A 26,614-nucleotide genomic window follows, 5' to 3' on the forward strand; every position below is an offset into this window, starting at 1 on the left:
GCATCCGAAAAACACATGCAGACAAAAGATTACAAATGTCGACTTCCCATTGGAATGATGTCCGAATTCGACGACAAACAGTTTTATCTTTTCCCTTTGAGTTTTGCTCAATGGACCAACAGCTTGAATCTCACATGTGATATATCGTTGTTATTGTTGTTGCCCGCGAAAAACGAGACGATGGGATTCGATCGACTGTGGCCAGTGCACAACTGGGCAGAAAAGAAGAGGAAGAAGAAGAGCGAACAGCGTCGCGCGCTTCGGCCTTTGTGCACCAGCGCCTATGAGAAAGTGATAACACATAATTTACCGAAAAACGAAAACACGACAAAAAAGGAGGCAACGCAAAACTTTTGTTCAGGCATGCTTGTTAGCGAATAAATAGAATACCTCTTAATGATGTAAAAATTCTTGAAATGATTCACAATCAACATTCGCACAACGGATGAATACATGGAATTCACTATAGGTGCGTATGGTGGGCCGTTGTCGTTGTTGTCGTCGTCGCGCACAATCGCATCATCCATTGAAAATGCTCAATGAAAATGCCGATTCGATTCGAAAAGCGCGACACATGCAGCAATTCAAGGTGCTCTCTCTCTCCCTCTCTCTCTCTCTCTCTCTTTTCAAATAACGTCCTCATTCGATCGATGCACGGATTTATTTTTTCTTCTTCTTTTTTTCGGGTTACATTTTTATCCCGCCTGTAAATTGTTGCCGCCGATCAAAATGATTAACTTGATTTCACAATATTGTTCGCGTCTTTGATGTATTGAATTTCGCATGGAAGCCCTAAACACGCGTTGCACTCCATTCTGGACTGAAATTCACTTGAAATTTTAATTGAACCAATTCAACCATCTTTATGAGCACCAACATCAAAAACTAATTAATTTTCCACGTTTTTTTTTTTTTGCTTCTGTCAATTCATTTAATTCGGTTATTGAAATCGGAACGATGGTAATAATAAGTAATAAATACATGACTCATTGGATAAACAATGCAATTCACACCAGTTAATTTTAAATATTGAACATTTTCCTTTTGGCTAAATTGATTGGTTTATTTTCTTTTTTTTTTGGTGGCTGTCGTTGTTGTTTCTTTTGGCATTTCAGTGTAATTAAACTAAATCTAAATCAATTTTGGCGCCCATCCGCCGTAGCGCAATTATCGTATTGACCGCTTTGATCCACCGTTTTTTAATAACATATCGCTTTAGTTTGGTTTTTGTCACATGCAATTCCGTATTGAATGCTGAATCAATCAACCATGGATGATTTAAAGCCCCCTGCGTCGTCAATCGTTTGCTGCAATTATAAAATAAAAAATTTGATTAATGGAAATCGATACATAAATTTTACGAGAGAAAAGTGGTGATTTTACAACGAAAATCAAGGATTTTCATTAGTTTCCTCTTTTTCTTAATGGAAAAACAATTGACAGAATTTAAAGCAAGTTTAGTAAAGTTTTGGATTCAATGAAGATGGAAGAAAAAACACTCACGTTCCCTCTTTCTGGAGAAGTTGTTGAACAAAATCTTTGGCGCATTCCGACACCTGATTGAATGCATCATCGTCGAAATTGTACTTGCAAAGTGTAACATTTGTCATGGTGTCTATATCTGTATCGCCCATAAACGGGGATAATCCGGATAAAAGAACGTAGCAAATTACACCAACCGCCCACATGTCAGTGCAATACGATATCGCATCGAAGTTCACGATTTCTGGAGCTATTCATTCAAGATTAAAAATATTGATTTTTATCATTATTTAGAGTAAAAAATTGGTCCATGAAATAAACTTATAATTTAGGATAAAAACGGATTTATGCCAAGTTTTCGGAAATTTTTTGGTTGAACACTTTAAAATTTCAATTAATAGCAAGAAATTTAGGTTGATAAGCAATTGAGTAAAATATTACAGGTATGCATACCGACAAATTCAGCGGTTCCAAATAAAATTTGAAGTTGTTTGGTGGGATCATATCTGCGCGCCATGCCGAAGTCAATAAGTTTAATTCGATTACCTTCTCGCGACAAGCATAAAACATTTTCCGGTTTGAGATCCAAATGGAGTATATCACGACTGTGCAGAAAATCGACTCCTTCACAAATTTGTCGAATAAAAATGGTGCATGCCTTTTCAGTCAAAACATAATCTTCTTCGATGACACGTTCAAATAGTTCGCCACCTTGAATTCTGCAGCAGATTTGTTGCGTTTTATTATAGAAATTGAGATGTTGGTACTTTTATAAGGTGAAAGAAAGTGTGACTGACTGATGCCATTGACTTACAATTCTAAGACACAAACAATCGTTGAACCATCATCATATGCATCGTACAATTGGATAATCCTCGGATGATGTAATCCGCTCATGATTTCAATTTCCCGTTCCATGTTACGTCGATCCTCTTTGCATGTGACTTTTACATATTTTGCCGCAAGCTGAAGGCCGGTTGTCTTTTCCTTACACAAATACACGGTTCCATATGTTCCTCTAATCTTGCGCAAGAATTAAATTACGATCGAAATTGATTTAGTATTCGTCAATTCAATTTTTCATGGATTCAAAGTCCAATTACCTGCCAAGTTCTTCTGATGAAATATCATAGATATCTCTAGATATCGAACCTTTTTTCAACTGCACATCTCGATACGGAAAACTTGCTTCAATTTCTAGAATATAAACAAATCGCAACGTGTAGCTTATGAACATGTGATGTTGGCCAAAATTTTATTAAAATATCATGAAAGAAAATCAGCTCATTATGAATATATTCAATGCCAATGACACATCAGAGTGGCCCATAATTTTTCAACGACTTTTGATCGCAAACCCATCGAAATCGACCGGAACGCAAATCAACGCATTATAGCCGTTTTTATTCTTTGCCTGAAATTTCGCCTCAATGTCAAGGATAACTTGAGTCTTTTCATGACTCCACCGAAAAAGAAAAACCACATCGAAAATGATCGAAGTCAAAATAATATTAATTAACTTCAATTAAGAGGTGTTTTTTTTGGTGTGAACTCGTACTATACACTGGTCATCCACGTCAGTTGTTGACGTGCGAATACATTGACTTCAATTTTTCGTCCGTTCATCAATTAATTCATCGTAATTCAGTCACTGCGTAAACGAGAGAGCGACAGAGTTGACTCGACTGAGAGAACAAGAGAGTTGACGTAGTATTTTTGAAACAGAGTCAATCAAACGAATGTTAACATTGTTACAATAATTAAATATGCGCAGAATGAAGATGAAATTGGCAAAAATACAAAACAAAAGAATTGAAATTGATAACACAATCAAGGTGCGGATTATTTGTGTACGGAAATATATGTGATCGTTGTCGACGAGAGAGAGATGGAGGTAGCGAGAGGGAGAGGTTTCGCGAGATTTGATCTTTCAATTCGGAATCGGAGTGTTATCGAGAGCCAAAATCATTGCCAAGAAACAAGAAGAAAAAATTTATTCAAGAGGAGGCGAAAAAAAAACGAACCGAAAGACAAATGCTCTCGTTCATTTAGCGCGAACGAGAAAAAAAGGCATAAAGGCGAGTCGCATTTACACGCGCGCGAATTTATTTTTATGTAGGATTCAAAAAGTGAAACATTGCGAGTATACAAAATAAATACGACGAAAGCAAACGAACGTAGAAAAAGACAACAACAATAATACACAAGCGCCCAGAGAATGAACACGAGAGAGAGAGAGAGAGATAGAGATAGAAAAAAGTGTCAATATACAGACAAAAAGAGAATAAGAAGAAGAAAAGGAACAATCAATTCATTGCGATGGCGAGTTCAAGACTAATGTTTATGACGCGACAGCGGGCGCTTGTAAATAAAACTCTAAAAAAAATCTATTTATTATTTTTTTTTTGCTTCAAATCATTTTATTTCTGTACTTTTATTGTCGCTGCGTTATGTGTATGTGTATTTTTCTGTTTTTAAAACGAATGATCTGAAAATAATATATTCAATTGTTGAATATTGTTGGTTTTTGAAAGACGAAAGGGGAGCGAACTACGATGATCTCTCTTTCTTTTGTTCTGAAAATGGTGTTCATGTTCATTCAAATCTTTCCGCACTTGAAATCTTCAAAATAGTTCATTATTTTAGCCATTTGCCGTAGAATCGTTGCACGGGATATGAATTACAAGCGATAGAAATCGCAAGCAACAACAAAAACAAACAAACAATAATCTTGAATGGAAGACTCAGTCCTGACATCACACTCTGAATCAGAGTTCAACATATAAATAAATATATTTGTACGTAAATTATGATGAAAATGAGGAACGAACTGATTTCTCTCTTCGAAAGCAGCCGCAGCAACAGCAGAAACAACAACAGCAACCGCATTCAATTCGCATTATTTCTCTCTCACATTGTCTGAATGCTTGAAAATTGCAACCCGCACAAACGTTGACAAACATTTGAGGCATCATGTCAAAAAGTGAATAATTTAAAATTCAAACTAATTAGCGGGCATTTTTACGGTAGCATTCATAAATTACAAGCACCATTAAATGTGTGTTCTTCACGCGTTCCGAGAGCCAGCTAGCAAGAAAGTGAGAATAAGAGATTGAGAGAGTTCTTTTTTTCTGTTTGTGTGCGAATTCTTCTTGTTTTTTTATTTGTTCTTAATTCTGTATTTCATTTCAATAAGCAAATTGTGGAGTTGCTGTTTGTGCCTTGCAATTGCAACACTGATTCAACACTAAATCTAAGCAAATGAATGACATTTATGAAAAAAAAAACAGTAAACATTCAAAAAGTGGTCTTTCGATTTTGTTAAAAACCACAATCAACTAGTTTGGAGCACACGCAAACGCACACACATACACATATGTATGCATATATTACCACCGATTGGGTCATTTTCATCAACCACGATCATAGCTAATCCGATTTTCACGCCGTTCCTTTTGTTTACGTTTTTCTTCTTTGATTCTCTCTCTTTTTCCTTATTTCGTCGTTCGATTCGGCACTGCAACTCAATCGACTAATAATGGCTTTGTCGATGCGTTGCCTTGAATCCGTTTACGCGAAAAACTCATGAAAAATAAGCAACACGTTTATCAAGCGCTTGGAAAAAACAATTTCTTGCACCGTAACGATAAATAAAAAATGATTATCAACTTTTCCAGATGCGAAAAATACAAACGAAAAAAAAAAACGAGAAACGATCAAACACGGCACACTCGGAATATGTGTGTGCAAAACCGAAAGAAAAAAAATCGAATTCAAATTAGATATGAATATCGTCACTCGACTACACGAGTCTACGTACCAGATTCGACTATTCAAAATCGCTCAGACTAGCTATTAGCAAAGTCATTTCAAAAAAATATACGAATTTTCCTCGGTAGCTTATTAATTTTGGCATGTAACATTCAACTCTCGTGTATGATGTTGTTGTTGATCGGCTCCTGTGCCAATATACATACCGCCGCATCGTTCACATTTACTCGCTGGTTCTCACTCGCTCCTTCGTAGGCTCTCACTCCCGCTCATTCGATACGCATCTCCTCGGCAAAGATAATCAACAGTTTTCCGTTGATTTTCTCGGTCGGTTTCATTTTTTGGTCGGTCGTGATACAATCGTCTCCGTGTATTTTTGCATGTATTCTTGTATCTCGTGCGGCACCGTGTGCCTTATGATCGTACTTATCCCAAACACTGAACGAGAAGTAGTCACAATTTGATTTTTTTTAAACTCCGTCTCTATCTCTGTCTCTCGCCCGCACTGAATGGATCTAAACTAAATCTGTTTACAATAATGATGCGTTTGAAAAGTCATGTATACTTGTATTCTAACACGAATTCACGTGTATGCTACCGTCATCTATCTATCATCAACGAAGGGGAAATGAATACGGACGGACGGGAGCGTTTGTAAATAAAAAGTCGAATATTTAGCACATCTTAAACGAGCGAATGATTTACGAAAACACAAGAGATAGCGGAAAAAAACGCACATGGAATGATTTACGACCGATAGGAATCAAAACAAACCATACGAATTATCCTTTAAACGGATGTATGTTTTTCATTTTGTAATTGATGCGAGAGAGAGAGAGAGAAAAACAAACTTCGCTTGAAATTGTCTATTTCTCAATGAAATTTGAACTGTGTATGGCAGCGTTCCGCAACGACATAAATTCAGCGTTGCGGTCACCTTAAAAAAATTCATTCATCTATTGCACTCTATGCATATAATTCATTTTATACCAATTTCAACATTCATCAGCAGCAACAGCTACCGACGAGAGACGAGACACAAGGGAAAACCAACCAACGTTCTAGTTTAGAATATGGCTCTGTTTTTTGGTGTACTTGTCTTTTGCATATACAGACGATCATCGGAACGCACACTCGAAACAAGCAAACAAAAGCACGTCTACTGCGCATACCTTGTGGCTATGTATGTGGATGCGTGCATGTGTGTATGTATGCAACATTAAACACACAAACATGAGCGCCAAGCCAGAATATCGAACATCTCGAAATCTCGATACTTCAATAAAAAAAACGACTGTCAAATGATATTGTTTAGAGAAATCGAAGCGTCGCACCAGAAGAGCGTAAATTGCATAATTTTGTTTATGTATCTTTTTCGGAAATAAACATCGAAATTGTAACGTATTTCAATCGAACGCACATTGAAAGCGTCGAATGAAGCGCATAAAATGGTAGTATAGTGGCGTGGATTCGGTGTGGAAATGAAAAATCTGCATGCAGAAACATTGTTTGAATGCAATTGTATATCGGCCATAAACATTGTGTGTATATCGTTGATGGTCTAGTGTTGTTTGATAAATAAAAGCAAACGAAACGAAACGACGAAAAATCTATCCAAGTGTACATGTGCATGTGTTGTAAAACCGAAAAAAGTGAAAATTCCGTTCCGCGCTTGAAATTTCGGAATTTTGTCTTGTCGCAAATCAACAAACAAGCAGTTTTGTCAAAGTGTTTTTGGTGGAAAAATTCAACACGAGATAAATATTGGGCAGTCAAACACCGACGACACATCCACCAAGAGCATCAACATAGAGTGAAAATCTGTGTAGCTAGCGAAGGGGCATACGAGAAACGAGAGAAAAAAACCAATATATTCTATTTGGTGTAACGCGTATACATAACCTCAAAAAACAGCCTTTTTGTTTTGCATCTATTTCTTTTAATTTTTTTTTACGTGCACCGCGATTCGCTCGCATTTTGTGCACTGTGTATTTGTGAGCCCAAGTGCGCGTAATATGGCTTGACTTTTATTTATTGATCATGGCATCATCATCATAATTTTAAAAATAGAGAGAGAGAGAGAACCATTTTGACCAGAGAGATGAATTGAAATGATCTTGGCGATTGAAATGCTTTATTTAGACTGTTTTTGAGAACGCTTGCATACAAATCGAAAAAAATTAGCTTGATTGTATAGAAAAGGAACGACCCGTAATTTCGAAAAGAAAAGATGTCTGGATATCGGTGTGTCAACTATTATGAACTATGCCGTTTGTGCACGGCAAGCCATTGCACGAAAAAAGTGCACATCTTCTCTGAGGAGGGAAGAAGGAAAAATTTATATGAGAAAATCGCTGGCTGTTTACCGATTGTTGTAAGTGTCAATGTGTGTGTCAGCGTTGAATTGTTTGGATGCGTTAACTAATGCTCTGGTCTCTTTTTTTGTCCTCGTTCAGGTCAGCGAAACAGACAAACTACCAAAAATCGTCTGCTCACAATGTCTTACCCAAGTGGAAACGATTGTGAAATTCCGAGAGACATGCGTCAATGCCCAATCCATGCTGGAGAGCTGCTTAAACTCAACCAAACTACGAAACGGAGGAAAGGTTTGTATTCGGAATTATATTCCATTTGTTTTTTTGTTCGTTCTATTGTAGTTTGTAGTGGTTGCCTTCTTTTCTTTCGGTTTTTGCTTCGATTCTGTTTCTGTTTGGGTGGTTGTGTTTCCAATTGCTATGCTCGCACAAAAAACAACGAAAATATTAATTTACTTTAGGTTTATATCAAGGATGTGTCACCGAAAAAGACGCCAACATCGCCACCAATGCTGAAGACCATTTCGAATACCAGCACCCCGATCACCATTGGCCATACAACGCTCACCAAAACTTCAGTACAAAACTCGAAAAACTCCACCGATTTCCTAAGTAGTATTATCCAGGCGGTCGGCATTCAGGTTAGCATGAATTTTCATAGCCCTATCATTCTTCTTCTCTTTTTTGAATGAGTGTGTTTATGTAAAATGTTTGAATTAATTTTCCCAGAATGTCGATGAATCAAATGAACCACAAATTATCAACAACATTCAACCAGTGCAACAACAACAACCGCAACAGCAACAGCAACAGCAACAACCAGTGCAACAATACACAATCACATTGGATGGAAAGACGCTAAAGTCCAATCAAATTCACTATAAAATCGAGCCAACGGGTGCAATAACCATTCAAGACCCACAATTCGTACAGCAAACACACACCACACCAACTCAACAAACAGCCATAAGGTGAGCAATGAAACTATATTTAGCAGATGTCATTATCAAATGATAGAACATTGGAATAAATGTGTGCATTGTTTTTCAATTTGTCTGCAGCAACAACACATACTCCCAAGTGAATGAGTTTCTGAAACTCAAGCCAGCCAATGCAACAAAAGTGACACCAATTCTGAAGCGCAAAGAACCGACTGTGAAAATTATCGAAACATCCCCATCGAAAAAGCCCAAAATTAATTTGGTGTTGACCAGCCCGCCGGTGCAACAACAGCAAAAAGTTCAATCGAACACAGGTTTGTTTCAACACTTTTTGTTTTTCGATTTTGATTTGGAGGAATTAAATGTTGAATACTTTTCTCCATGCAGTTACACATAGTATAGCACCGGGTAACACCATCACCGTGGCCAATACCGCAAACAAAACGCAAGCGATCACATTACAAGATCTGAAATTCTTGTCGTCTGGCAATAAATGCTTCTTACCAATCACACTGAAAGACGGCAGCAACAATGACCAACAGATTATGGCACAGATTGATACGAAAAATCTCGTTTTACCTGGCACATATTTGCAAATGAAAGTGGACCCGCAGCAAATTACCACCGTTGACGGTCAACAAGTGGTCCAACTCACATCGACCGCTAACCTACCAACATCAATTTCATTGGCACAGCCGCATTACGTTCAAACGCAGCACCATTCAACGGAAAGTATTCAACAGGCGACCATCGTTCCGGAAACACGTACCATTTATACTTCTAGCGGACAAAATATTACCATTACGCAGGTTTGTTCATAAATTTATCCATTAATTGGGAAGTGGGGTTTAACGTTTTTTGCGAAATCTAGCGATTTATTCATAATTTGAGGAAAATATTGAAATAATTAATAAATAAATGGTTCGAATTCATTTCACAGGATCATCAGTTAACCGCTGACGGCAAAGTTCAATTCACCACATTGCAAAATGTGGTGCCGCAAAATGTCACATTACCATTGCCCGAAACGTCCGCAATCACGTTCCAAAGGGTCAAAGTGGAGCAAGCACAGGAGAAAATGGAAACGAAACCGGTTGCCAAACCACAAATTTTCAAGCTACCCACTCTATCAAATACAACGACATCAACAACCAGCACGTATGCCGCACATGCCAAGACAGCCGTTCGAAGAACCATGACGAAAACAACGGTGGTCACGGCAAAGCCAAACAACAAAGCCAATGCCATTAAAGTGGAGACATCCGATTCAAACACATCGACAACCCTTGTCACAACGCAAACCACAAACTCATCGTCTGGTGGTGGCGGTTCGGCCAAATCGGACGTTCCAACATGTGAAATCTGCGACAAGGTATTTAAACGGAAGGAGCATTTGGCTCAGCATGTGAAACTGCATTTGGGATTGCGACCGTTCAAGTGTGAAGAGCCTAACTGTAATAAGGCGTTCAGTCGAAAGGAGCATCTGATGCGACACTGTGTGTCACACACCGGCAAAAAGCAATTCGATTGTGATATTTGCCATAAGCTGTTCTCTCGAAAGGACAATCTCAACAAACACAAAAAGTGAGTTAGACAGAGACTTGAGCTATAGTAGTAGAGTAGAATGATATTATGCGAACGAGCCCTGAACAATGTTCGCTTTGAAACTTTTATTCTAAATGTATTTGTTTCCCTTCAATTAGGTCGCACGAACAAAAACAACAGGTACAGCAGCAGCAGCAGCAGCAGCAGCAGCAACAGCAGCAAGCACCCGAACCGGTACAACAGCAACCAACGTTGGTGTACACAGTCACTGCAGTGAACTAAAAATTCCAATGAAACATTTCGTGCGCACTTTTTCCAACGGTCGAACCGTTTCTCATCTTAAACAAATCAAATCATTCTTTTCTTTTTCGAAACCATAAAAAAAAACACTTGAGTTAACAACAACAGAAAAGTGCTGGATCTTTAAGACTCAAATGGGTTTCTCTTCATTGATTAAATATAAAATGTTTGTATCGAAATCTTGCTCTTTGCTTGCTAATGATTTGCACACACACAGAGCCCACATGCACACACTCACACTTATTGGAAACGGCTTATGAAGATGGCATAACAGTTGTAAAATGGCGATAATCGTGCCCTTTTTGGTGGCAAGGATTCTTTGCATGACATTCAAGAGGTGCAATTTATGAAAAATAAAAAGAAGAAAATGAGAAAACACACAAAAATTAACAAAAATCGATTCATTTTGATCGAAAGTGGGTGTTCTCCTCAGAAATCGTTCACAATCTCAATTGCATTCGTGTATCCATTAATTAATATATTTGTATAATTTAGTTTCCAAATGAAATATCTCCGTCGTATCAAACACTAAAGCAAATCATTTGAATCTGTCGCGCATTAATTCACACACCGTTCGATGTGCAAGCATAATTTAAAGAAACTAATCAAAATGACCATAATTGGCACAAATATGGCTGAATTTCGAATTCAATCACACAAACACACAATTGCATTGTCAAAGCAGCACAGTGGCATCATCAGCAACCAAATCCAAGAGAAAAAAGAACATTTAAACTAAATTATCATCTAAATGTAAGAAGGTTAGAAAAATTTACATTTAAAAACAAACGTAAGATTAAGACTTTTTTGAGATTTTTTGTCGATTCCTATTCATTGTGAAGAATTGCTTAGTGATGTATAATCGGAGAGCAAGCATGTATAAATTAAGCATAACTCAAAGAAAGAAAGTACGCAAAGAAACCAACACTCACACACATTCACGTATCCAGATACAAGAAACATGTTCACCATCCCAAGAGAATTAAAACACATCGTATCTATTTACGTGAAATCAGCATGAAAATAAGGAAAAAAAAAGAAACTTTGATCGTTAAGTCAGAGACAATTTTAAAAACTTATAAAGAAAATAAAAAAACAACACGCAAACATTTTTACGTCATTCAAATTATAATAATTGTGCATGTAGAAACCAGTTCAAGATTTAGGACCATGAGTGTCATAAATTAATTATTCGTGCGGAAAAACAAACAAAAAATATGTGTCGATGCACATATTGACTGAGTGAAAATTGTCAAAATCAAAGAAGGCTACAGCCGGCTTGTGAAAATTGAAATTGAATGTGGCGGCAATGCAACGTAATTCATTTCCGGCATTTGCCATCCACCACACCTTATAAATTTATCCGTTTTTCGACCGAAACATTTCCCAACTGAACAATCGCAATGAACACCAATGGTTCACGGAATGCAAGGAAGGAAATACACAATACTATTGCAGAATTCACATTGATCTTAATTTATTGTCTTTGTTATTTGTACCGACTTGTATATTAAAAACAAATATTGTATTTTTTTTCTGTTTTATTTCTTCTTTTTATGTTGTGTGTATTGTATTTTTTGTTCGACAAAAATAATTAAACTGATGAAACAATTCCATGAAAATTGATTCGGATTTTTTTTTTTTTTCTTACTTTTTTTCCTTTTTGTTTTCAGTTTGTCAACCATTTTCACTCTTTCTTCATTCAATTTTAAAATACTTTTCAACTGGACCTATTTCTTGTGAATAACAATGTATTCAAACGAACACTGATGGACATTTATTGTGAAAAATATATTGCTTTCATTTCTACTGAGTCGTAAATAAAAAATATAAAATCATTTAGTTCAAAATACATCGTGATTTTTGTATTTCATTCCATCAACACATAGAAAATCATTAGATCACATCCATGAAGCGGTTTGCATTTTGCAAGAGTTTGGAGTCAACATTCATAATTGAAAATTTGCTAGGTAAGTTTCAAGCTTAGTCTTGTTGCTTTCGATTCCAAAAATGCGTTGGTAAAATGTTATAATCTTCTAGGATTTTGTGTACTGAACATTTTTCATTATATTCAATGCTGCGAGTTGTAACTTACAAATATTACGTTGAGTTGAGGCAGGTCATCGACAAGGTGATCTCACAGCATAGATCCAGGATTCGTTATTCATGATCTTCATATGTAGAGAATTTATGAAGTAATTTTGTGAAAATGGACTCGCCGTCACATTCAAACCGATAAGCTGGCTAATATAAATAACCACGCTTTACACGTGCTTTGCGTAAAGCGTGACCATTTCCCGCTCTCTCTCTCTTTCTCTCTACTTCATTGGCATTCTCTCATTGGACTTGGAACGTAGAATGGAACCGAAATCAATGAAATTTGATTGTTTCCAACAGAGCACTACGGCTAGTAATCTTTTCTTGATTGCTATGATGATTTCACAAAAGCCGCCATCGTTCAAATTGTAGTGGGTTTGTTAGGGATACTCACTCTCAAGTAATAATGCTTGTTTCAGTTTCAGCATCAACTTTATTCTGTCATTCTTTATTCATTTCATAATTGCATATAGCGGGTGTCGCATGCGCATCATGAGATGCGGTGAGCATGCGACACCGTTAGAGAAATATTCTACAAAATCTAAATGACAACGACAACAATTTTTTCTCTTTCCCATTCTGTTCCAAGGCAAATCAGCCTTATAATGCCAAAAAAAATATTTTAAAAAGAAAAAGGCTCCGTTTAACATTTTCCTTAGACGACCTTAGCTATAATAAAAAAGCGGTTTTTAATGCAGATAAAGCGGTGCTCACACTCATTTCAACCGGATGTTATGTTAGCCAACGGCAACCATCCAACTCTGTACATAAACTTTTTGTTATGAAAGAAACTTAAAAAAAATGACCAAACCTATCATATCCCTGTGTGTAACGAGAAAAAAACACAACCGAAAAAAAAAACAAATTTAGAATTAGAAAAAATAACAACTTTTGAATCAATCTAGAAAGTGATGCATAATGTACTATTGAATGAGAAGCGGGTTATTTACAAATAAAACTAACTGACAAAACAAAGACTCTATGTTTAGATATATATTCTTTACAGAATTTTTTTTGCTAGGCATTAAAATATTCAGTATGCGTCAGCGCTCAAAAAATAACAGAACACGACGACATTCGACATATTACAGAAAAAGAAAGCTAATTAGTGATTGAATTGAGATTTAGACTCTCCGCTAAGCAATGCCCATGAAGTCGCAAAATATTTCCACATGTTTGCAATTAATTCAAAAGGCAGCAATAATACCAACAACCTTAGTTATGGTTTTATGGCACATAGTTTTTGTCAAATTTGCCTCATATTGCCATTTATGACTGTGTTGCACCGAATACATCTATTTAGAATGGAAAGTCGACTAATTAAAAAAAAAACTATTTTACTTGAAAATAATTTCACTCTATATTCGGTTTAAATAATCAGAACAAAGTCATATAATCCTATTATAGCGATAAAAAAAAAAGATCAATCATATATGTGTCTCGTTCCAACACACACTGTGAACAAAAGCATATATTTGAAAATTTTACCTAGAAAAATGACGTTTCTACCTTTATGCACAACGAGAAAATATATTCAGAGGATTGAATGTGTCTTTCAAAAAGAGAATCATTACAAAAAAAAGTGTAACGTGGTCATGTGTATATTGTTCTATGACTACAAAGGAAGGAAAGAATCTAAAAAGCGAGTGTGTTACAAAAGAATTGTTATTCTTTACATTTTTCTTGGACATTTTGGTTCTGATCATTTTAGTAATACTTTTGCTTAAGAGCAAACCAAACGATTATAAGTTTCTTTCAGATATATTGTTTGTTCATATTGTTTTCATTTTATGAAAAAAATGAAATTATTCATTGCATTTTTGGTATTTATCATCGCAGTATATGCTGCAAATAACAATGATTCTGAAGGAAAATCGTAAGTATCGATAGTTCTTTATAAAGAATTGGACACTTTAATTTCAATTATCGATAAAGTATTCGAGAAATGATTTTTTAGTTAAAACTAAATCGTACCAAAACTGAATTTTTTTTACAAATACATGAAAATCAATTTTGAAATTTATTTAGTGCCACAGAGAGAAGTACGTTCAACGAGTCTATACTTTTTACAGCTGTTAAAAAAGGTTTGTTCACCATATGACTTGATTTCTGAAAACGAAATCAAAATTATTAATATGAATTTATACAGGAAACGTTACGTTGGCCAAATCTCTATTTGCGAATGGTGTAAGGACTAATTCCGAAAAAGATTTCAAACTTCTCGAGGAAGCTGTTCAAAGTAATACAGTCTTATAATAACGTAATAGTTGAAGTTATATTTCAGAACTTATTTTCTATTTATTAAGGTGATTCAATTGAAATGGTCCAGCTGCTCATTGATAATGGAATAGATCTCAATTCGAAAGATTATTCCGGGGATTCTTTTATTCATAGGTCCATCTGTTCAGGTAATTTACATAGATTTATCGTGAATATGATTTAATATTTTTTATTCGAAATCAGGTCGTGATAATGTACATTACGTGGAAATTTTAACAATGCTTATTAAAAATGGTGCAAATATTGATGCTGACATCGAATTAATGCTTGCATGTGCTTTTCATCGCCGTAAGTTTTGAAAGCAAAATTATAATTTTAAGCAAAAGTACTAAATTCAAATTGCAGGGTATAGGAAAAACGAAAAAATATTGGACTTACTTTTTGCAAATGGAGCCGATATCAACCACCCATACTATCTGAATGGAAGAACGTTGTTACATTTCGCTATTGAGACAACTGACCCTTCTCGGTTCAATATGGAGTATTTTTTCAAATTCTTGTTTAAATATTTAATACGCAAAGGTGCCGATGTTAATGCCAGAAACGACCAAGGATATTCCCCACTCCATGTGGCTGCAAATAAAGGTAATAATAGTGTGATTTGTAGCAAAGTAAAATGCGGAATTTAACAAAATTTGAAAAATATTTTTTATTTAATGTAAATAGGAAATGAAATAATTGCTCAAATGCTGCTTGAAAACGGCGCAAAAGTTAATATGGAAACAAACAATGGGACCACACCGCTTACTTTAGCCATTAAAAATTTCAAAAATGGTAAGCTAGGAATAATTGTTTCTTCAACAGAGCCAAATTAAATTGTATACTGTTACAGGTAATATGGGTATGATAAAATTACTAATTCAAAACGGTGCGATCGCCGATATTGGCTTAATGAATTGGCTGCTTGATGGCATTAAGGTATTTGAAGAGCTACAAAAATTCATGGGATGCGGACAATCCACATTAAATTATTTAGAATAAATCAAAATATTGCCATCGAAAATATGAGCAAATTTACTTGCGTTGTAATAAAGTTGTATACGATTTCAAACAGGTGTGCCAATCAAACAGGTGTTGTGCGTTTTAATTACAATTTCAAGTTATTTTGAAAACAAATATCCTAAAGCCGCATTTCTGAACGATATAATGCGAGTTACACCGATTAAAGTTACATTATTGTTGAAACGTTCATAACACGTCTCAATTATGTTTTTGTGCTGACTAACTTAGAAAGCATGGATGCAGCACGTTTTGTTTTTTATAAACATTGAAGAATTATCAAAAAAAAAATTCATATAAATTAGCGTACTTCTATATTGTGGGCACAGTAAGATTTTGTTACGAACTAGACAAGATGAAGGCATTGGTTGTTTTTATTCTCTTCACGATTTCAATTGAAACATACAGAAGCTCAAAAAAAAGATGAATATTCAAATTTTGGCAAATTCGCCGAAATGTCTTCGGGTAGGGCGATTTCAATTGTAGATTTTATGTAGTTTAATGTAGTGTATTTACTTCTTTTATGTAGGAACAATTTTTTTGAGTAATCGGCTATCGAAAAACCGCTCCAAAATGGGGATACTCAAATCTTGGTTAAAAAACGAATTTTCCATGAATCAAATGTTTTTTCGAATGGAGAATGGTTTCAAAAAATTGTAGATAAATTGTAGAATTCAAATCAATTGTCTGTTTTCAAATATGTCTGCCCGTTCGTTCGATATCGGGACGAGTTATGAAAATTGGTCCAAAATCGGTAATACTCAAATCTTGGCCCCAAATCGAACATTGGACCAATTTTCATGACTCGTCTCGATATCGAACGAACGGGCAGACATATTTGAAAACAGACAATTGATTTGAATTCTACAATTTATCTACAATTTTTTGAAACCATTCTCCATTCGAAAAAACATTTGATTCATGGAAAATTATTTCCATTGGTACCTTTGGAGGTATCACTTATACCTTTGCCACAACTACACTACTTGACATATTGAGCTCAAATTTGGCTGAGATGTTTTTTAAGGTTGTACCAACTCAGGAAAAAAATACTTTACACGATACCTATACCTGAAGCGGCTAAAATGATGAGTTCCGGGTACTTTATTGTCAGAAGGTATAATTCAATAAATCAATAAAAATATTCATCATTTTTTTTCCAAACTTTGTAACATTTCATTCATCTTCAACTGAACTATTGTTGCTCTAACCAAGATCGCTTAATAAACGGAGAAAAACAACACGCAGCCCTCTAGGCGAGGGACACTCAAAACACTCATCGTACATGTATCAAGCGGGCACTATTGATGCGTTCATTTGTGTGAGTGTGATTGTGTAAACGACAATGTTCGTGTTTAATATGTGTACGATGACAGCTTCGAGCATTCCACGCGTAGAGGAATCTTGGCGTCTTACATCAAATCTTTACCATGTATTTGTATACGAAGAAAGCGACCTTGCTCTAACAAATAACAGAAATCTCGTTTTGAAAGTGGACTCACAGCAAATCATCACCGTTGACGGTCATCGTTTGAGATTTTTTGTGAAGAATTTGCGGCGACTCTAACAGCTTCCCTGTGAGCCGTTACAAGACGCTAACCAAATTTTACAATGGTTACTCGATGCATTTGTCAAAATGCTGTGATTTTCGAACTCTCGGTCCACATGATGTGTGTGTGTGTGTGCAGAGAAGCTGCTAGTGTCGCTGTAAAGTTGATTATATTCATCAACTCAAGCTGCACAGGGCTGAAAAAAGTTACTCAAAATATTCGAGGATTCAATGTTGTTGGTTTAGAGATGTCATTGGCTGTCTTCTTGTTGTTACGGCAATTTATGTATAACTCAAATATTGAAAGTAAAAATGGAGTCCAACAACCACGGAAACATGACAAGCGATATGAAAAAAAATCGAATTTAATTTTCATAGTTCACATTTATTTATTGATGTTCATTTGGGTACATCGTATTTGGTTCCTCTTTATTTCTTCTGTGGTTTGTTCTGTATTTTTGTTCAACAAAAATTATGAAAATATTGGGACATTTCTATGAAAATTGATTCCGGGGATTTTGTTACACATTTTTGTATTCAGTTTATTGAACACTTTCATGTAATTCTCTGCATCATTTTCAATTTTATGTGGCTTACTCCTCTCTTCTTGTTCTTCAAAATTTGATTGAAACTGATACAAAAAGCGACTGATGGGCATTTTTTTGGGAAATTATTGCTTTCATTTCGACTGAGTCGTAAAATAAAATTTGATTTTATCAACTAATGTTTGAACATTGGAATTTTTGTAGAAAAAAACACATTTTCATTTTGTATTTCAATTTTTCAAGTGGTAAGTAATCCACCTAACCAACTAATTGTAACCTTTTTCTTAAATAAAACCCTAACGAAAAGTAGCAAATGTCGCATTCGAATTTTATCATATTTCTTTTTCTTTTTTTTCTTCTTTTTTTTCATAAAATCATAATAAAATAGTCAACAATTTATTCATAGATTTTGTTTGTTTGTCTAAAAGGCTCAACGAATGATTAAAATTTCCTTGAAAAGCATTAACAACTTATTATTTTTCTTCTTTTTCCCTAATAATCAGGCATTAATTTGAATATCAATAAGGATTTTCTTCAGTGCTTCCGAAAGATAGAATTTTAAAAAAATGAGCTATGTTCCTTGGTCCTTTTTTATTCAGCCAAAATAACGATTGAAAATTATAAATTAATTTTTATTTCATCTAAATAAATAACGTTTTGTTCACATTTTCTTCAATTTCTTTATAAGAATTGTTTTTAACGCGCATATTTCGAGGTAAGCGAATTTGTTTAATAATTTTGAATAATCTAAAGCCAAATTTTTCTAAAGGCATTTGTATTCAATTGAATACATTTTTTTTCAACATTAAAAAAACGAAACAAAGCATTCTGAATCGCACATCAAGTTCATTTGAACGATCGAGGAGCTATGTCCACATAGTACTTTAAGGTGTTGATTTTTTTTCTTTTGTTTTTAATAAATTATTTCACACAATACGTTTGCAGGGAGGTCTGATTTCAATCGCGGAAGACACACAAATATCCGGCGCGAATGCGAGAGAAAAAAAACATTAACATACGTAAAAACTAACATAAATTAATATGGAATTGTAGACGAAAAGGCAAATAAATGTTAAATGGTTGTTATTCTTTTTTTTTCATTTCTCTTGTTGTTGTTATTCTCTTTTGGAAATTATCTACCTAAATCTCTTGACTAATGCATTTTGCGGGGAATTCCTTTTATTTTTCGATTTGTTTGTTCGTTTTCATTATCAAAATTTGTTGCATTAAAATGAAGGACAAAATTCGAAAATAAAATCCTAAACTCATTCGAAGTTTCATGCTAAATTCAATGAAAATGTGTCAAAATCAAGTGAATTTACAAAAGCTAATCAATCGATTGAATGTCGCCATTTCTTTTCCTTTGTTCTCGATCACTTGGATCACAAATCTGTCTCTTACTTTCGCAAATCACCGTTTGGTATTTTATTTCCTATTGTGCATTGGAATGTGATTTTCGACAATTATCGGGTTAATTTTGGTTTGCATGTGTTTCTTGCATCCTTATAAATTGTATCTCTTTGTTCTTAAATCGACAACGTTTTCATAGAGTTCTTAAGTTCATAGATAAGAAATAGTATTGTTTTATTTTTTATTTGTGTAAATGTAAAAATATCTATGAAGTTTTGTGTCTCTCCATATATGTATAACCATACATCATAGCCATTTGTTTGTTTGTTTGTTTTGTTGGTTGTTTTTGTATAGATATTTTTCTTGTTTGTTCTTCAGTTATGCTACTTATTTCAACGATAAAAAAAATGTATGTGTCGCAAAATAGCGTGAAAGTTAAACATGTTTTTTGGTCTGTTGCGATTTAATGTTTGTGTTGTTGAGATTGTTGGAAGCGGAATCGTTGTTTGATTTCACATCATTGCTACCATTCTCGGCCGGTGTCGTATTGGATTGCGTTTGTGCTGAACTATTACTGTTTGCCACCAATTCGGACGATTCATCTTTGCTGAAGGTGGTGAACTGGAAAATCTTCTTGGAAAATTCCGGTGATACGATCTGTTGATTGACCAGCCAAAATCGGCGCGCTGTTAACATGCAATTATCACGTGCACTGCCAATGCAGCCATAGAGATCCGAGCATATATCCTCCAATGAACTGTACTCATTCGGTATAATGCCATCAACGGAGCTTTCAAAATAGCTAAACATTGGAAACCATATTCGTGTGCGTGTTGAATCATGTGATGTTAATGCCTATTGAGTAAAATAATGGAAAATCCGCTTAGAACCATAGGTGGTGTCATTTTCATTTGCCGGCACAATGGCGTGCAATTAGGGTGGCGAGAACAACGTACCTGATTATTAGCCAGTGTGTGATAGTATAAGAACAATCTTGAGGTGATATAAAATGCAACAAACACATCAATGGAGTAATGCTCATGTGCGGCCAAAATGAAGAATATACCAAACATATTGAGTAGCCAGGTCATCGTATGCAAAAAGTACAGATGACGCGGTGTATCTGTGGGAAAAACATGCATTACATTCACGATATTTTGCGTGTTTCATATTTTCAATTTCTCTTTTTCTTTTGTGGACACTTACATTCTGTAATGAAGAAGTTTAATATGGTTAGTGCAACGGTGTGACCGCTAAACATATAATCACCACATGTGCGAACACCCTGTATTGACATGCCAAGTCCACTCCAAATTGTATACGCTCGTGATACGCGCAAAAGTATCGACTCACCAATCGGCAAACTAAAAATGAAAAAACGACAACAACAAAAGAAGAAATAAATGAATGATTGATTGAGAGAAGGTCGCGTGTGTGCTACAATTCAATTAAGAAAAAGATCTCTCTCGTGAGTTCAGCACATACTTGGAATCGTCGACAACATAGTCATCGGGTCGGCATTGCAAATGTGTTCCTGGCACGCTCAATGACGTTATCAACATTGTAACGCATCGCAACAAAAACACCGTTCCGCTCAATGCAAAGAAACGACGCAATAGCACGAAACGATGCTTGTGCACGATCAAAACGCACGTCCAAATGAAGAACAACGATGTTCCCGTTATTTCGCACATATGAAATGCCCATGGGATATGCGGCACATTATCCAAGAAAATATCCGGCAATGGGGGATAACGCTTCATATCTGGTACACGCTCGTGTACAACCACCATCACAAATGCTGTTATCCATGTCACCAAAAATGCATAACCTTTAAGAAGAAACGAAAAAAAAAATAGAAAAATTGGTTGAAAAAAAGATGTAAATTTGAATCGAAAGTCATTTTCGACCACAAAACATGATCTCATTGCATTGAACTCGCTCTCTTCCAAATTCCCGCCTTTCTACATTCGCCGCAGCAGACATCTTGGATATTCCCTTTCACCAAACGTCAAAGCGAGTATTGTGTTTTTATTGTTTCGTACACCGCACATCGTTCAAATGTCAAAATTCGTTTGTTTGAATCAATCCATTTGATTTGGAAGTATTCGATGTCCGTGTTGTCGATGTAAAGTTATGTTTATTTTTTGTTTAATTTGATAGTGTAAACGGATTGTTATCGAAAATAATTCGAGGAAAAAGAACGACAATAAAAATGTGCGACGACGATGAAATGACGGATTTGAGTCAAGCAAATACTGAAGGTCCTGACTCGCAATTGAGCACCGATCCATCGATTGGTTCAAGTGGTCAAATCGAAACAAAATCTGAACCATTCGGACGAATAACCATTTCCAAGATCATGAGAAGACGGTATGGCACGACGAGACAAGTTGTACGAAACAAAGCTTCGGAGCAAATATTTATTTTGGGTAAGCAGACTAACTTTAATTTGCATCGAAACTGTGACTACAATTTCGTTTGTATTGCGCATAGATTTGGTGAAAGAAAGAACAACGTTTGGACGAAAAGGCGATTGTAGCGTTTCGGATTACATTCACGAAAGCAAAATAAACGAAATTTCCGGCATTCACTTTTCCATCGTAAAAACGGATGTGAACAATGCGTTGTGCCCAATTTTTATTGAGGTAAGAACCAGGTGGAAATGATTTGCTCTCTTTTTTTGCAATTTTTGTTGTTTGTTTTGCACTATTTGCAAACGATCGATCTTCCATATTTGTTTTCTTTCACTCTTTGTGTCTCTTCACATTCTTCGTTCTATTGTTTGGTGTTTTCTATTGTTTAATTTGTAAACTTTGTGCTTTGACAGGATTCCTCGATGAATGGAACATATGTACGGCAGAAAATTAGCGATACGAATGAAAGGACTGTCGAGCGAATTGATGAAAAGATCAAACGACGAATTCTTGCGCACAATGATCAAATATTAATCGAAAGATGCCCGACGATCTGTTTCGAATTCCAATCGTTTCAATTGGTACCAAATGATCTGCCGGCAGACATAAATGCTGATTATCACATTGGCAAGGAGCTGGGCAGGGGAGCATGTGGTGTGGTGAATTTTGTTCAAAATCGACGAACGTGCAAATTCTATGCACTGAAAATCACACGCAACGAAAATGAAAAGAGCATCAGCACAATGATGAGAGAGGTAGACATACTGAAGAAACTGAATCACCCGTGCATTTTGCATTTGCATAAAGTTAAATCGTACACCGATTCCGTGGCAATTCTCATCGATTACATGGAGGGAGGCGATCTGTTCACTCGAATCAGAGGCTGTGGTCACTTTTCGGAAAACTTCAGCAAATTTATATTCTATCAAATTTGCTGTGGTGTTGCACACTTGCACGAACAAAAAGTGACTCATCGTGATCTCAAACCGGAGAATATTTTACTGTCCACCGCCGACAAATATACTCTGGTCAAAGTGGCTGATTTTGGCCTCAGTAAGTGCACCACTTTCGACTCCGTGCTCAAAACGCAGTGTGGCACTGTACACTATTTGGCGCCGGAAGTGCGACAAGGCACACAGTATACGAACAAAGTCGATATCTGGAGCATCGGCGTCATTTTGTACAACTGCCTCACTGGTCTCCACCCGAGTGTTAAAGACTCTCGTGGAAACCATCTTATTAATCGAACGGAAAGCGTTTGGAACGACGTGACAGAAGATGCTCAGAACATCATTCGCGAAACATTGCAAGTCAAAGCCACCGAACGGCCATCGGCAAAGACACTGCTTGAGAAAAGAAACTGGCTATCAAAAGAGAACCCAATCGTTCGACAAGCCATTCAAACCATTGAAAACCCCACCAATAAATGATTTGTTCAGTTTATCATTTAGATTATAAATAAAAGCGTTGATTTTTTTTCTATATTTAACAAAACCAACAGTCGTTTGTAGATTTTAATCAACATTTGCCTCGTAATAATGTCAATCAATTTCAAATGGTTCAATTAAAAAAAAGAAAGACCGATAACGAATAAGCTCATTTAACTTGAAATGCATCAAAACAAATCGAATCGTCATAGAGATTGAGCACGTTTTTGCTTAATATTCTCTTTTCAGTATTTGTATCTCGAAGTCATTGACATTAACCTAGAAAACATTTTCGTTACCAAAGTAACAACAGATATACAAACTCGTTTCCGATTTGATATTTCGCGCGTAACTTTTGTGTGGGATAATGATATATATTGAATATAGCACGCATACGAACTGAGTAACGTTTGACGTTGTGTCAATGCCGTGAATTGTGTTGGTGAATCAGCTGTTTTTCGTTAAATCGTTTTGAATCTCTGCCACTTTACAGATTCATTCTTTGTCGTCATTCGACATTCTCATCTTTCTGTCTCTCACTCACTATCAAATGCATGCATCAATTGTGTTTCACCTATCGCAGTCATGAAATTTAACTATACCCAAATCAGCGTTCATAAGTGGAATGAATGCTTCAAATGATAATTCAAATTTCTAAATAGCACTTCTCTAGCTGTAGATGTCGTGCTCGGTGTGTGAAATTTTAAGTGTTTACTCATGATTTGGTTGTGTTCACGATTATCGCAATTTATTTATATAAACAATTTTTTTTGTTCCCGCTTGCGGAATGAAAACGTGTGCGCATTTGGCTCTCGGTCGATCGATAGATAGAGGTGGTACAGAAGCATGGGGCATATGTGTGTGCTTACCGTGTGTCAATGCATGCACATACGTTTTTCAAGATAATTATTCATGTGACATATTTGTCCATGGTTTGATTTTGCGATACCGCATTATCATGAATTTCAAATGAAGTGCGTAAATGCAATCGATCGCAAAATATTTACAATAAACACAACAAACTCTCCCTATAAACCGCTTAAAACTCGAATCACATCAAGTGAAACACAGCATTTTATTTACCTCATCATCGTTATAGTTGTTGTTTTTTTCTTATTCATCTTTTTTTTCCTACTATTTTGCCAATGCAGCAATAAAACTAAATTTAAATTTTGCATTTGCACAAATTGCTTTGTGTGAGCGGTGGCGTGTGCGCCGATGTATGCTTGTGTACTAGATATATAGTGTATGCAAACGGTAAACAACAGAACGAGGTACGCAATTTTATGGGCGACTATTTGTCGACGCGCACTTTTTTCCGTCTTTTATTTTCTCCCTCTCTCTCTCGCACCAGAGAAAGAGTCGATTAGTGTTCACATTGATAAATCCAGCAAATACAAATCGACATTTAAACGATAAAACTGATGACGAAGCGGAACTGTTGCAACACATTTGTGGATTTTCATATTAGTCAATCGAATTGGGGACATTTTCTTCTTCTTCTTTCTCGGTTACTTTACATCGGCATGAAACATGTGAAAACTATCAGAGATATTGTCAAATCAATTGTTTATATAATATTTCATTACTTCATATTCGACAATTTCGTCGTTGCGACAACAATTCACATCAATTTTTCACGTGAATCGCAATAAATCTCGAACACAAAAGAGGTGTTGATCATACAACAGAATTGATTATAGAGCCAAACATCGTCATCAACATTTCAAACCTTTGAACTGATACAATTGGCACAAGAAACACATTTTTTTGTTCGCTTTGATGTTTTTCTCGGCATTTTTTTTTCTTCATCGATGATTGTTGTTGTGAAAAATAAAACCGTGTCGTTTACCACTTGAAATTGAATTGTTGTCAGTAATTAATCTCGAGCTTAGCAACTCTTGAAAACACATGTCAGTCATAATGGTTGGCAGTTTTATGGCTTTTGTTTTCTTCTTTAATCGCTATTTAATCGGTTTGGGTGGTTTTGCGTTTACAGTGCGATGTCCAAGTGTTTTGGCCGTCGCTTCAACATCAACTTGGATGCATGTTTCGGGTCGACATGGAAACAAAAACACACAATATATTATATGACTCACCTAAACTAATCATAGTTTTAAATATTTCTGGTTTAATACTGGTGGCACGTCCGTCGATGGATAGCGGCGGTGATATTCGTTCCATGTCATGGAAACCGCTGATATCCGAACAACATGAGAAATGATGATGGTGATGATGGCCATGACTATGGGGTTGCTGCTGATGTTGACTCACATATCCACCAAATGCTGGCGGTGGCGGTGGTGTCGGTTCAACTAATCCTAAATTCACTAAATTCGTTTGATTCTCTTTCTGTAGTTGTCGCACAGCAATCCAAAAATGCTTAAGATCGCCCAATCGCAAATTCGAGTATTTCAATTTTAAATCACGAATATCTCGTTCGCTTAGCGCTAACAAACTTTTGCCGTCAACACGTTCGTCGTGTATACATTGCAAAAATTTTGTGTCACTAATTTGCTCTCGTTTTAAATACTGTGCGACATCGTTTTCGGTCCAATTTAGCACATTCAACGTATCACTGCCCATTTTGTTAAAATAAACGCGAAACTGTTGGGTTTTATTTCAATTCAACTTTTCTCGCTCTCGCACTCTCTTGGCTACACTTCAAACGACCAAGTTTCATTCAAATTCATGAATTAACATGCACATGAACGCATGTTATTACTATGCTGAATGAATGCAAATGGATTTTTTTTTGCGCTCCTATCTTGTCTATCGTATTGGAAATTTGTTTCAACAGAGATTTGATTGTTTTGGCTTTCCAACTGAATGTCCCACACAAGTCTGCATCAACCAAATTGTTCACACCACTCAATTTCACTTTTCGTACATTCGGAGAAAGAAAACAACAACTGTGTACGAAGGCTGGTGTAAAAAAATGTGTATGTGCAAAACGAGAGAGACCAGAAGAAATGTGTTGTGCGTTACTTAATCGTACGAATTCAAGACTAATTACTACATTGCTCATTGATCAAACGTCAAGTGAAAAACATATGCATCGAATGAGCTAGGCACATGCACGTACATTCAAACAGTGGTGGTGCTTCAACCGCAGCACACCGCACTGGGCTAATCAAATAGAAGATAGAGAGAGAGAGACATACACGTATGCACGCACATACACTCGCATCGTACACGTCAGCGTTGCTCCATTTACCGTTATACATGCACGTTGTGTTGATTGTAATGTCAGTCTTTTAGGAACAAACCATCACACAGTCAATTCGGAGCGAAAATTGTACAGGCTTCGCTCTTTTAGAGATGGCAACGCAACGAAACGTCAACCAACGGACACACGTTCAATGTGTTGGAAACCACTATCTCTAGTGAGATTCCAACCAAAATCACGCAGAGCGGTAATTTTAAATTGAACGTCGTTCTGTTGACGTATTCTGTTGATCTTTAAATGCTTTATTTACCGCAATTTTGACTATTTAATTGGAATATTCACCTCATTTACTCTACAAATTGGATTCTATTCCGAATTGAATGCAACTGTGAACGATATATTTTTGTTTTGATTGAATTCATACATT

The 26,614-nt window shown here is 35.9% G+C and overlaps 5 protein-coding genes across 6 annotated transcripts; 3 read left to right on the forward strand and 2 right to left on the reverse strand.

The window, feature by feature from the left end:
* Positions 1–902: 902 nt before the first annotated feature.
* Positions 903–5,009, reverse strand: LOC129579192 (myosin light chain kinase family member 4-like). Its single transcript, XM_055468969.1, has 6 exons — positions 4,876–5,009; positions 2,586–2,679; positions 2,297–2,500; positions 1,936–2,201; positions 1,504–1,732; positions 903–1,307 (listed from the first exon to the last, which is right to left on the reverse strand). Exons 1-6 carry the CDS (start codon positions 4,907–4,909, stop codon positions 1,121–1,123), a joined length of 1,014 nt encoding a protein of 337 aa, XP_055324944.1. The 5' UTR covers positions 4,910–5,009; the 3' UTR covers positions 903–1,120.
* Positions 5,010–5,295: 286 nt separating this feature from the next.
* Positions 5,296–11,976, forward strand: LOC129579185 (uncharacterized). 2 transcript variants are annotated; one of them, XM_055468959.1, is made up of 8 exons: positions 5,296–7,627; positions 7,710–7,859; positions 8,030–8,209; positions 8,298–8,539; positions 8,630–8,823; positions 8,897–9,318; positions 9,450–10,093; positions 10,213–11,976. In XM_055468959.1, the coding sequence occupies exons 1-8, from the start codon at positions 7,484–7,486 to the stop codon at positions 10,334–10,336; spliced, it is 2,100 nt and encodes a 699-aa protein (XP_055324934.1). In that variant the 5' UTR covers positions 5,296–7,483; the 3' UTR covers positions 10,337–11,976. The 2 variants fall into 2 exon arrangements, with proteins under 2 accessions (XP_055324934.1, XP_055324935.1); XM_055468960.1 differs by having other exon boundaries at positions 8,042–8,209.
* A 2,325-nt stretch (positions 11,977–14,301) lies between these two features.
* On the forward strand, positions 14,302–15,726 carry LOC129579195 (putative ankyrin repeat protein RF_0381). The gene is made up of 5 exons (XM_055468977.1): positions 14,302–14,690; positions 14,758–15,019; positions 15,077–15,316; positions 15,398–15,505; positions 15,564–15,726. The coding sequence occupies exons 2-5, from the start codon at positions 14,950–14,952 to the stop codon at positions 15,710–15,712; spliced, it is 567 nt and encodes a 188-aa protein (XP_055324952.1). The 5' UTR covers positions 14,302–14,690; positions 14,758–14,949; the 3' UTR covers positions 15,713–15,726.
* Positions 15,727–18,396: 2,670 nt separating this feature from the next.
* On the reverse strand, positions 18,397–26,290 carry LOC129579186 (ceramide phosphoethanolamine synthase-like). The gene is made up of 5 exons (XM_055468961.1): positions 25,118–26,290; positions 20,660–21,005; positions 20,381–20,538; positions 20,131–20,297; positions 18,397–20,029 (listed from the first exon to the last, which is right to left on the reverse strand). The coding sequence occupies exons 1-5, from the start codon at positions 25,602–25,604 to the stop codon at positions 19,610–19,612; spliced, it is 1,578 nt and encodes a 525-aa protein (XP_055324936.1). The 5' UTR covers positions 25,605–26,290; the 3' UTR covers positions 18,397–19,609.
* Positions 21,131–23,085, forward strand: LOC129579188 (myosin light chain kinase A-like). Its single transcript, XM_055468963.1, has 3 exons — positions 21,131–21,606; positions 21,671–21,822; positions 22,005–23,085. The coding sequence occupies exons 1-3, from the start codon at positions 21,390–21,392 to the stop codon at positions 23,019–23,021; spliced, it is 1,386 nt and encodes a 461-aa protein (XP_055324938.1). The 5' UTR covers positions 21,131–21,389; the 3' UTR covers positions 23,022–23,085.
* Positions 26,291–26,614: the final 324 nt, after the last annotated feature.

Source organism: Sitodiplosis mosellana, unplaced genomic scaffold, assembly GCF_009176505.1.
Source record: "Sitodiplosis mosellana isolate CC-2019 unplaced genomic scaffold, AAFC_SMos_1.0 Smas_scaffold_6226, whole genome shotgun sequence".
Classification (NCBI taxonomy): domain Eukaryota; kingdom Metazoa; phylum Arthropoda; class Insecta; order Diptera; family Cecidomyiidae; genus Sitodiplosis; species Sitodiplosis mosellana.

What these genes read in the sequence shown, in the direction of transcription:
- LOC129579195 (XM_055468977.1), top strand. Translation starts at nt 14,950, where the DNA reads ATGCTTATTAAAAATGGTGCAAATATTGATGCTGACATCGAATTAATG. An exon ending in CCATGTGGCTGCAAATAAAG is followed by an intron (nt 15,317 to 15,397) that starts GTAATAATAGTG and finishes TAATGTAAATAG; the next exon opens with GAAATGAAATAATTGCTCAA. An exon ending in CATTAAAAATTTCAAAAATG is followed by an intron (nt 15,506 to 15,563) that starts GTAAGCTAGGAA and finishes ATACTGTTACAG; the next exon opens with GTAATATGGGTATGATAAAA.
- LOC129579186 (XM_055468961.1), bottom strand. Translation starts at nt 25,604, where the DNA reads ATGGGCAGTGATACGTTGAATGTGCTAAATTGGACCGAAAACGATGTC. An exon ending in TATGTTGTCGACGATTCCAA is followed by an intron (nt 20,539 to 20,659) that starts GTATGTGCTGAA and finishes TTTCATTTTTAG; the next exon opens with TTTGCCGATTGGTGAGTCGA. An exon ending in AAACTTCTTCATTACAGAAT is followed by an intron (nt 20,298 to 20,380) that starts GTAAGTGTCCAC and finishes TTTTTCCCACAG; the next exon opens with ATACACCGCGTCATCTGTAC.
- LOC129579192 (XM_055468969.1), bottom strand. Translation starts at nt 4,909, where the DNA reads ATGATCGTGGTTGATGAAAATGACCCAATCGGTG. An exon ending in ATTGTTTGTGTCTTAGAATT is followed by an intron (nt 2,202 to 2,296) that starts GTAAGTCAATGG and finishes AATCTGCTGCAG; the next exon opens with AATTCAAGGTGGCGAACTAT. An exon ending in TGGAACCGCTGAATTTGTCG is followed by an intron (nt 1,733 to 1,935) that starts GTATGCATACCT and finishes TTGAATGAATAG; the next exon opens with CTCCAGAAATCGTGAACTTC.
- LOC129579185 (XM_055468959.1), top strand. Translation starts at nt 7,484, where the DNA reads ATGTCTGGATATCGGTGTGTCAACTATTATGAACTATGCCGTTTGTGC. An exon ending in AAAAGTTCAATCGAACACAG is followed by an intron (nt 8,824 to 8,896) that starts GTTTGTTTCAAC and finishes TTCTCCATGCAG; the next exon opens with TTACACATAGTATAGCACCG. An exon ending in AATCTCAACAAACACAAAAA is followed by an intron (nt 10,094 to 10,212) that starts GTGAGTTAGACA and finishes CCCTTCAATTAG; the next exon opens with GTCGCACGAACAAAAACAAC.
- LOC129579188 (XM_055468963.1), top strand. Translation starts at nt 21,390, where the DNA reads ATGTGCGACGACGATGAAATGACGGATTTGAGTCAAGCAAATACTGAA. An exon ending in GGAGCAAATATTTATTTTGG is followed by an intron (nt 21,607 to 21,670) that starts GTAAGCAGACTA and finishes TATTGCGCATAG; the next exon opens with ATTTGGTGAAAGAAAGAACA. An exon ending in TGTGCCCAATTTTTATTGAG is followed by an intron (nt 21,823 to 22,004) that starts GTAAGAACCAGG and finishes GTGCTTTGACAG; the next exon opens with GATTCCTCGATGAATGGAAC.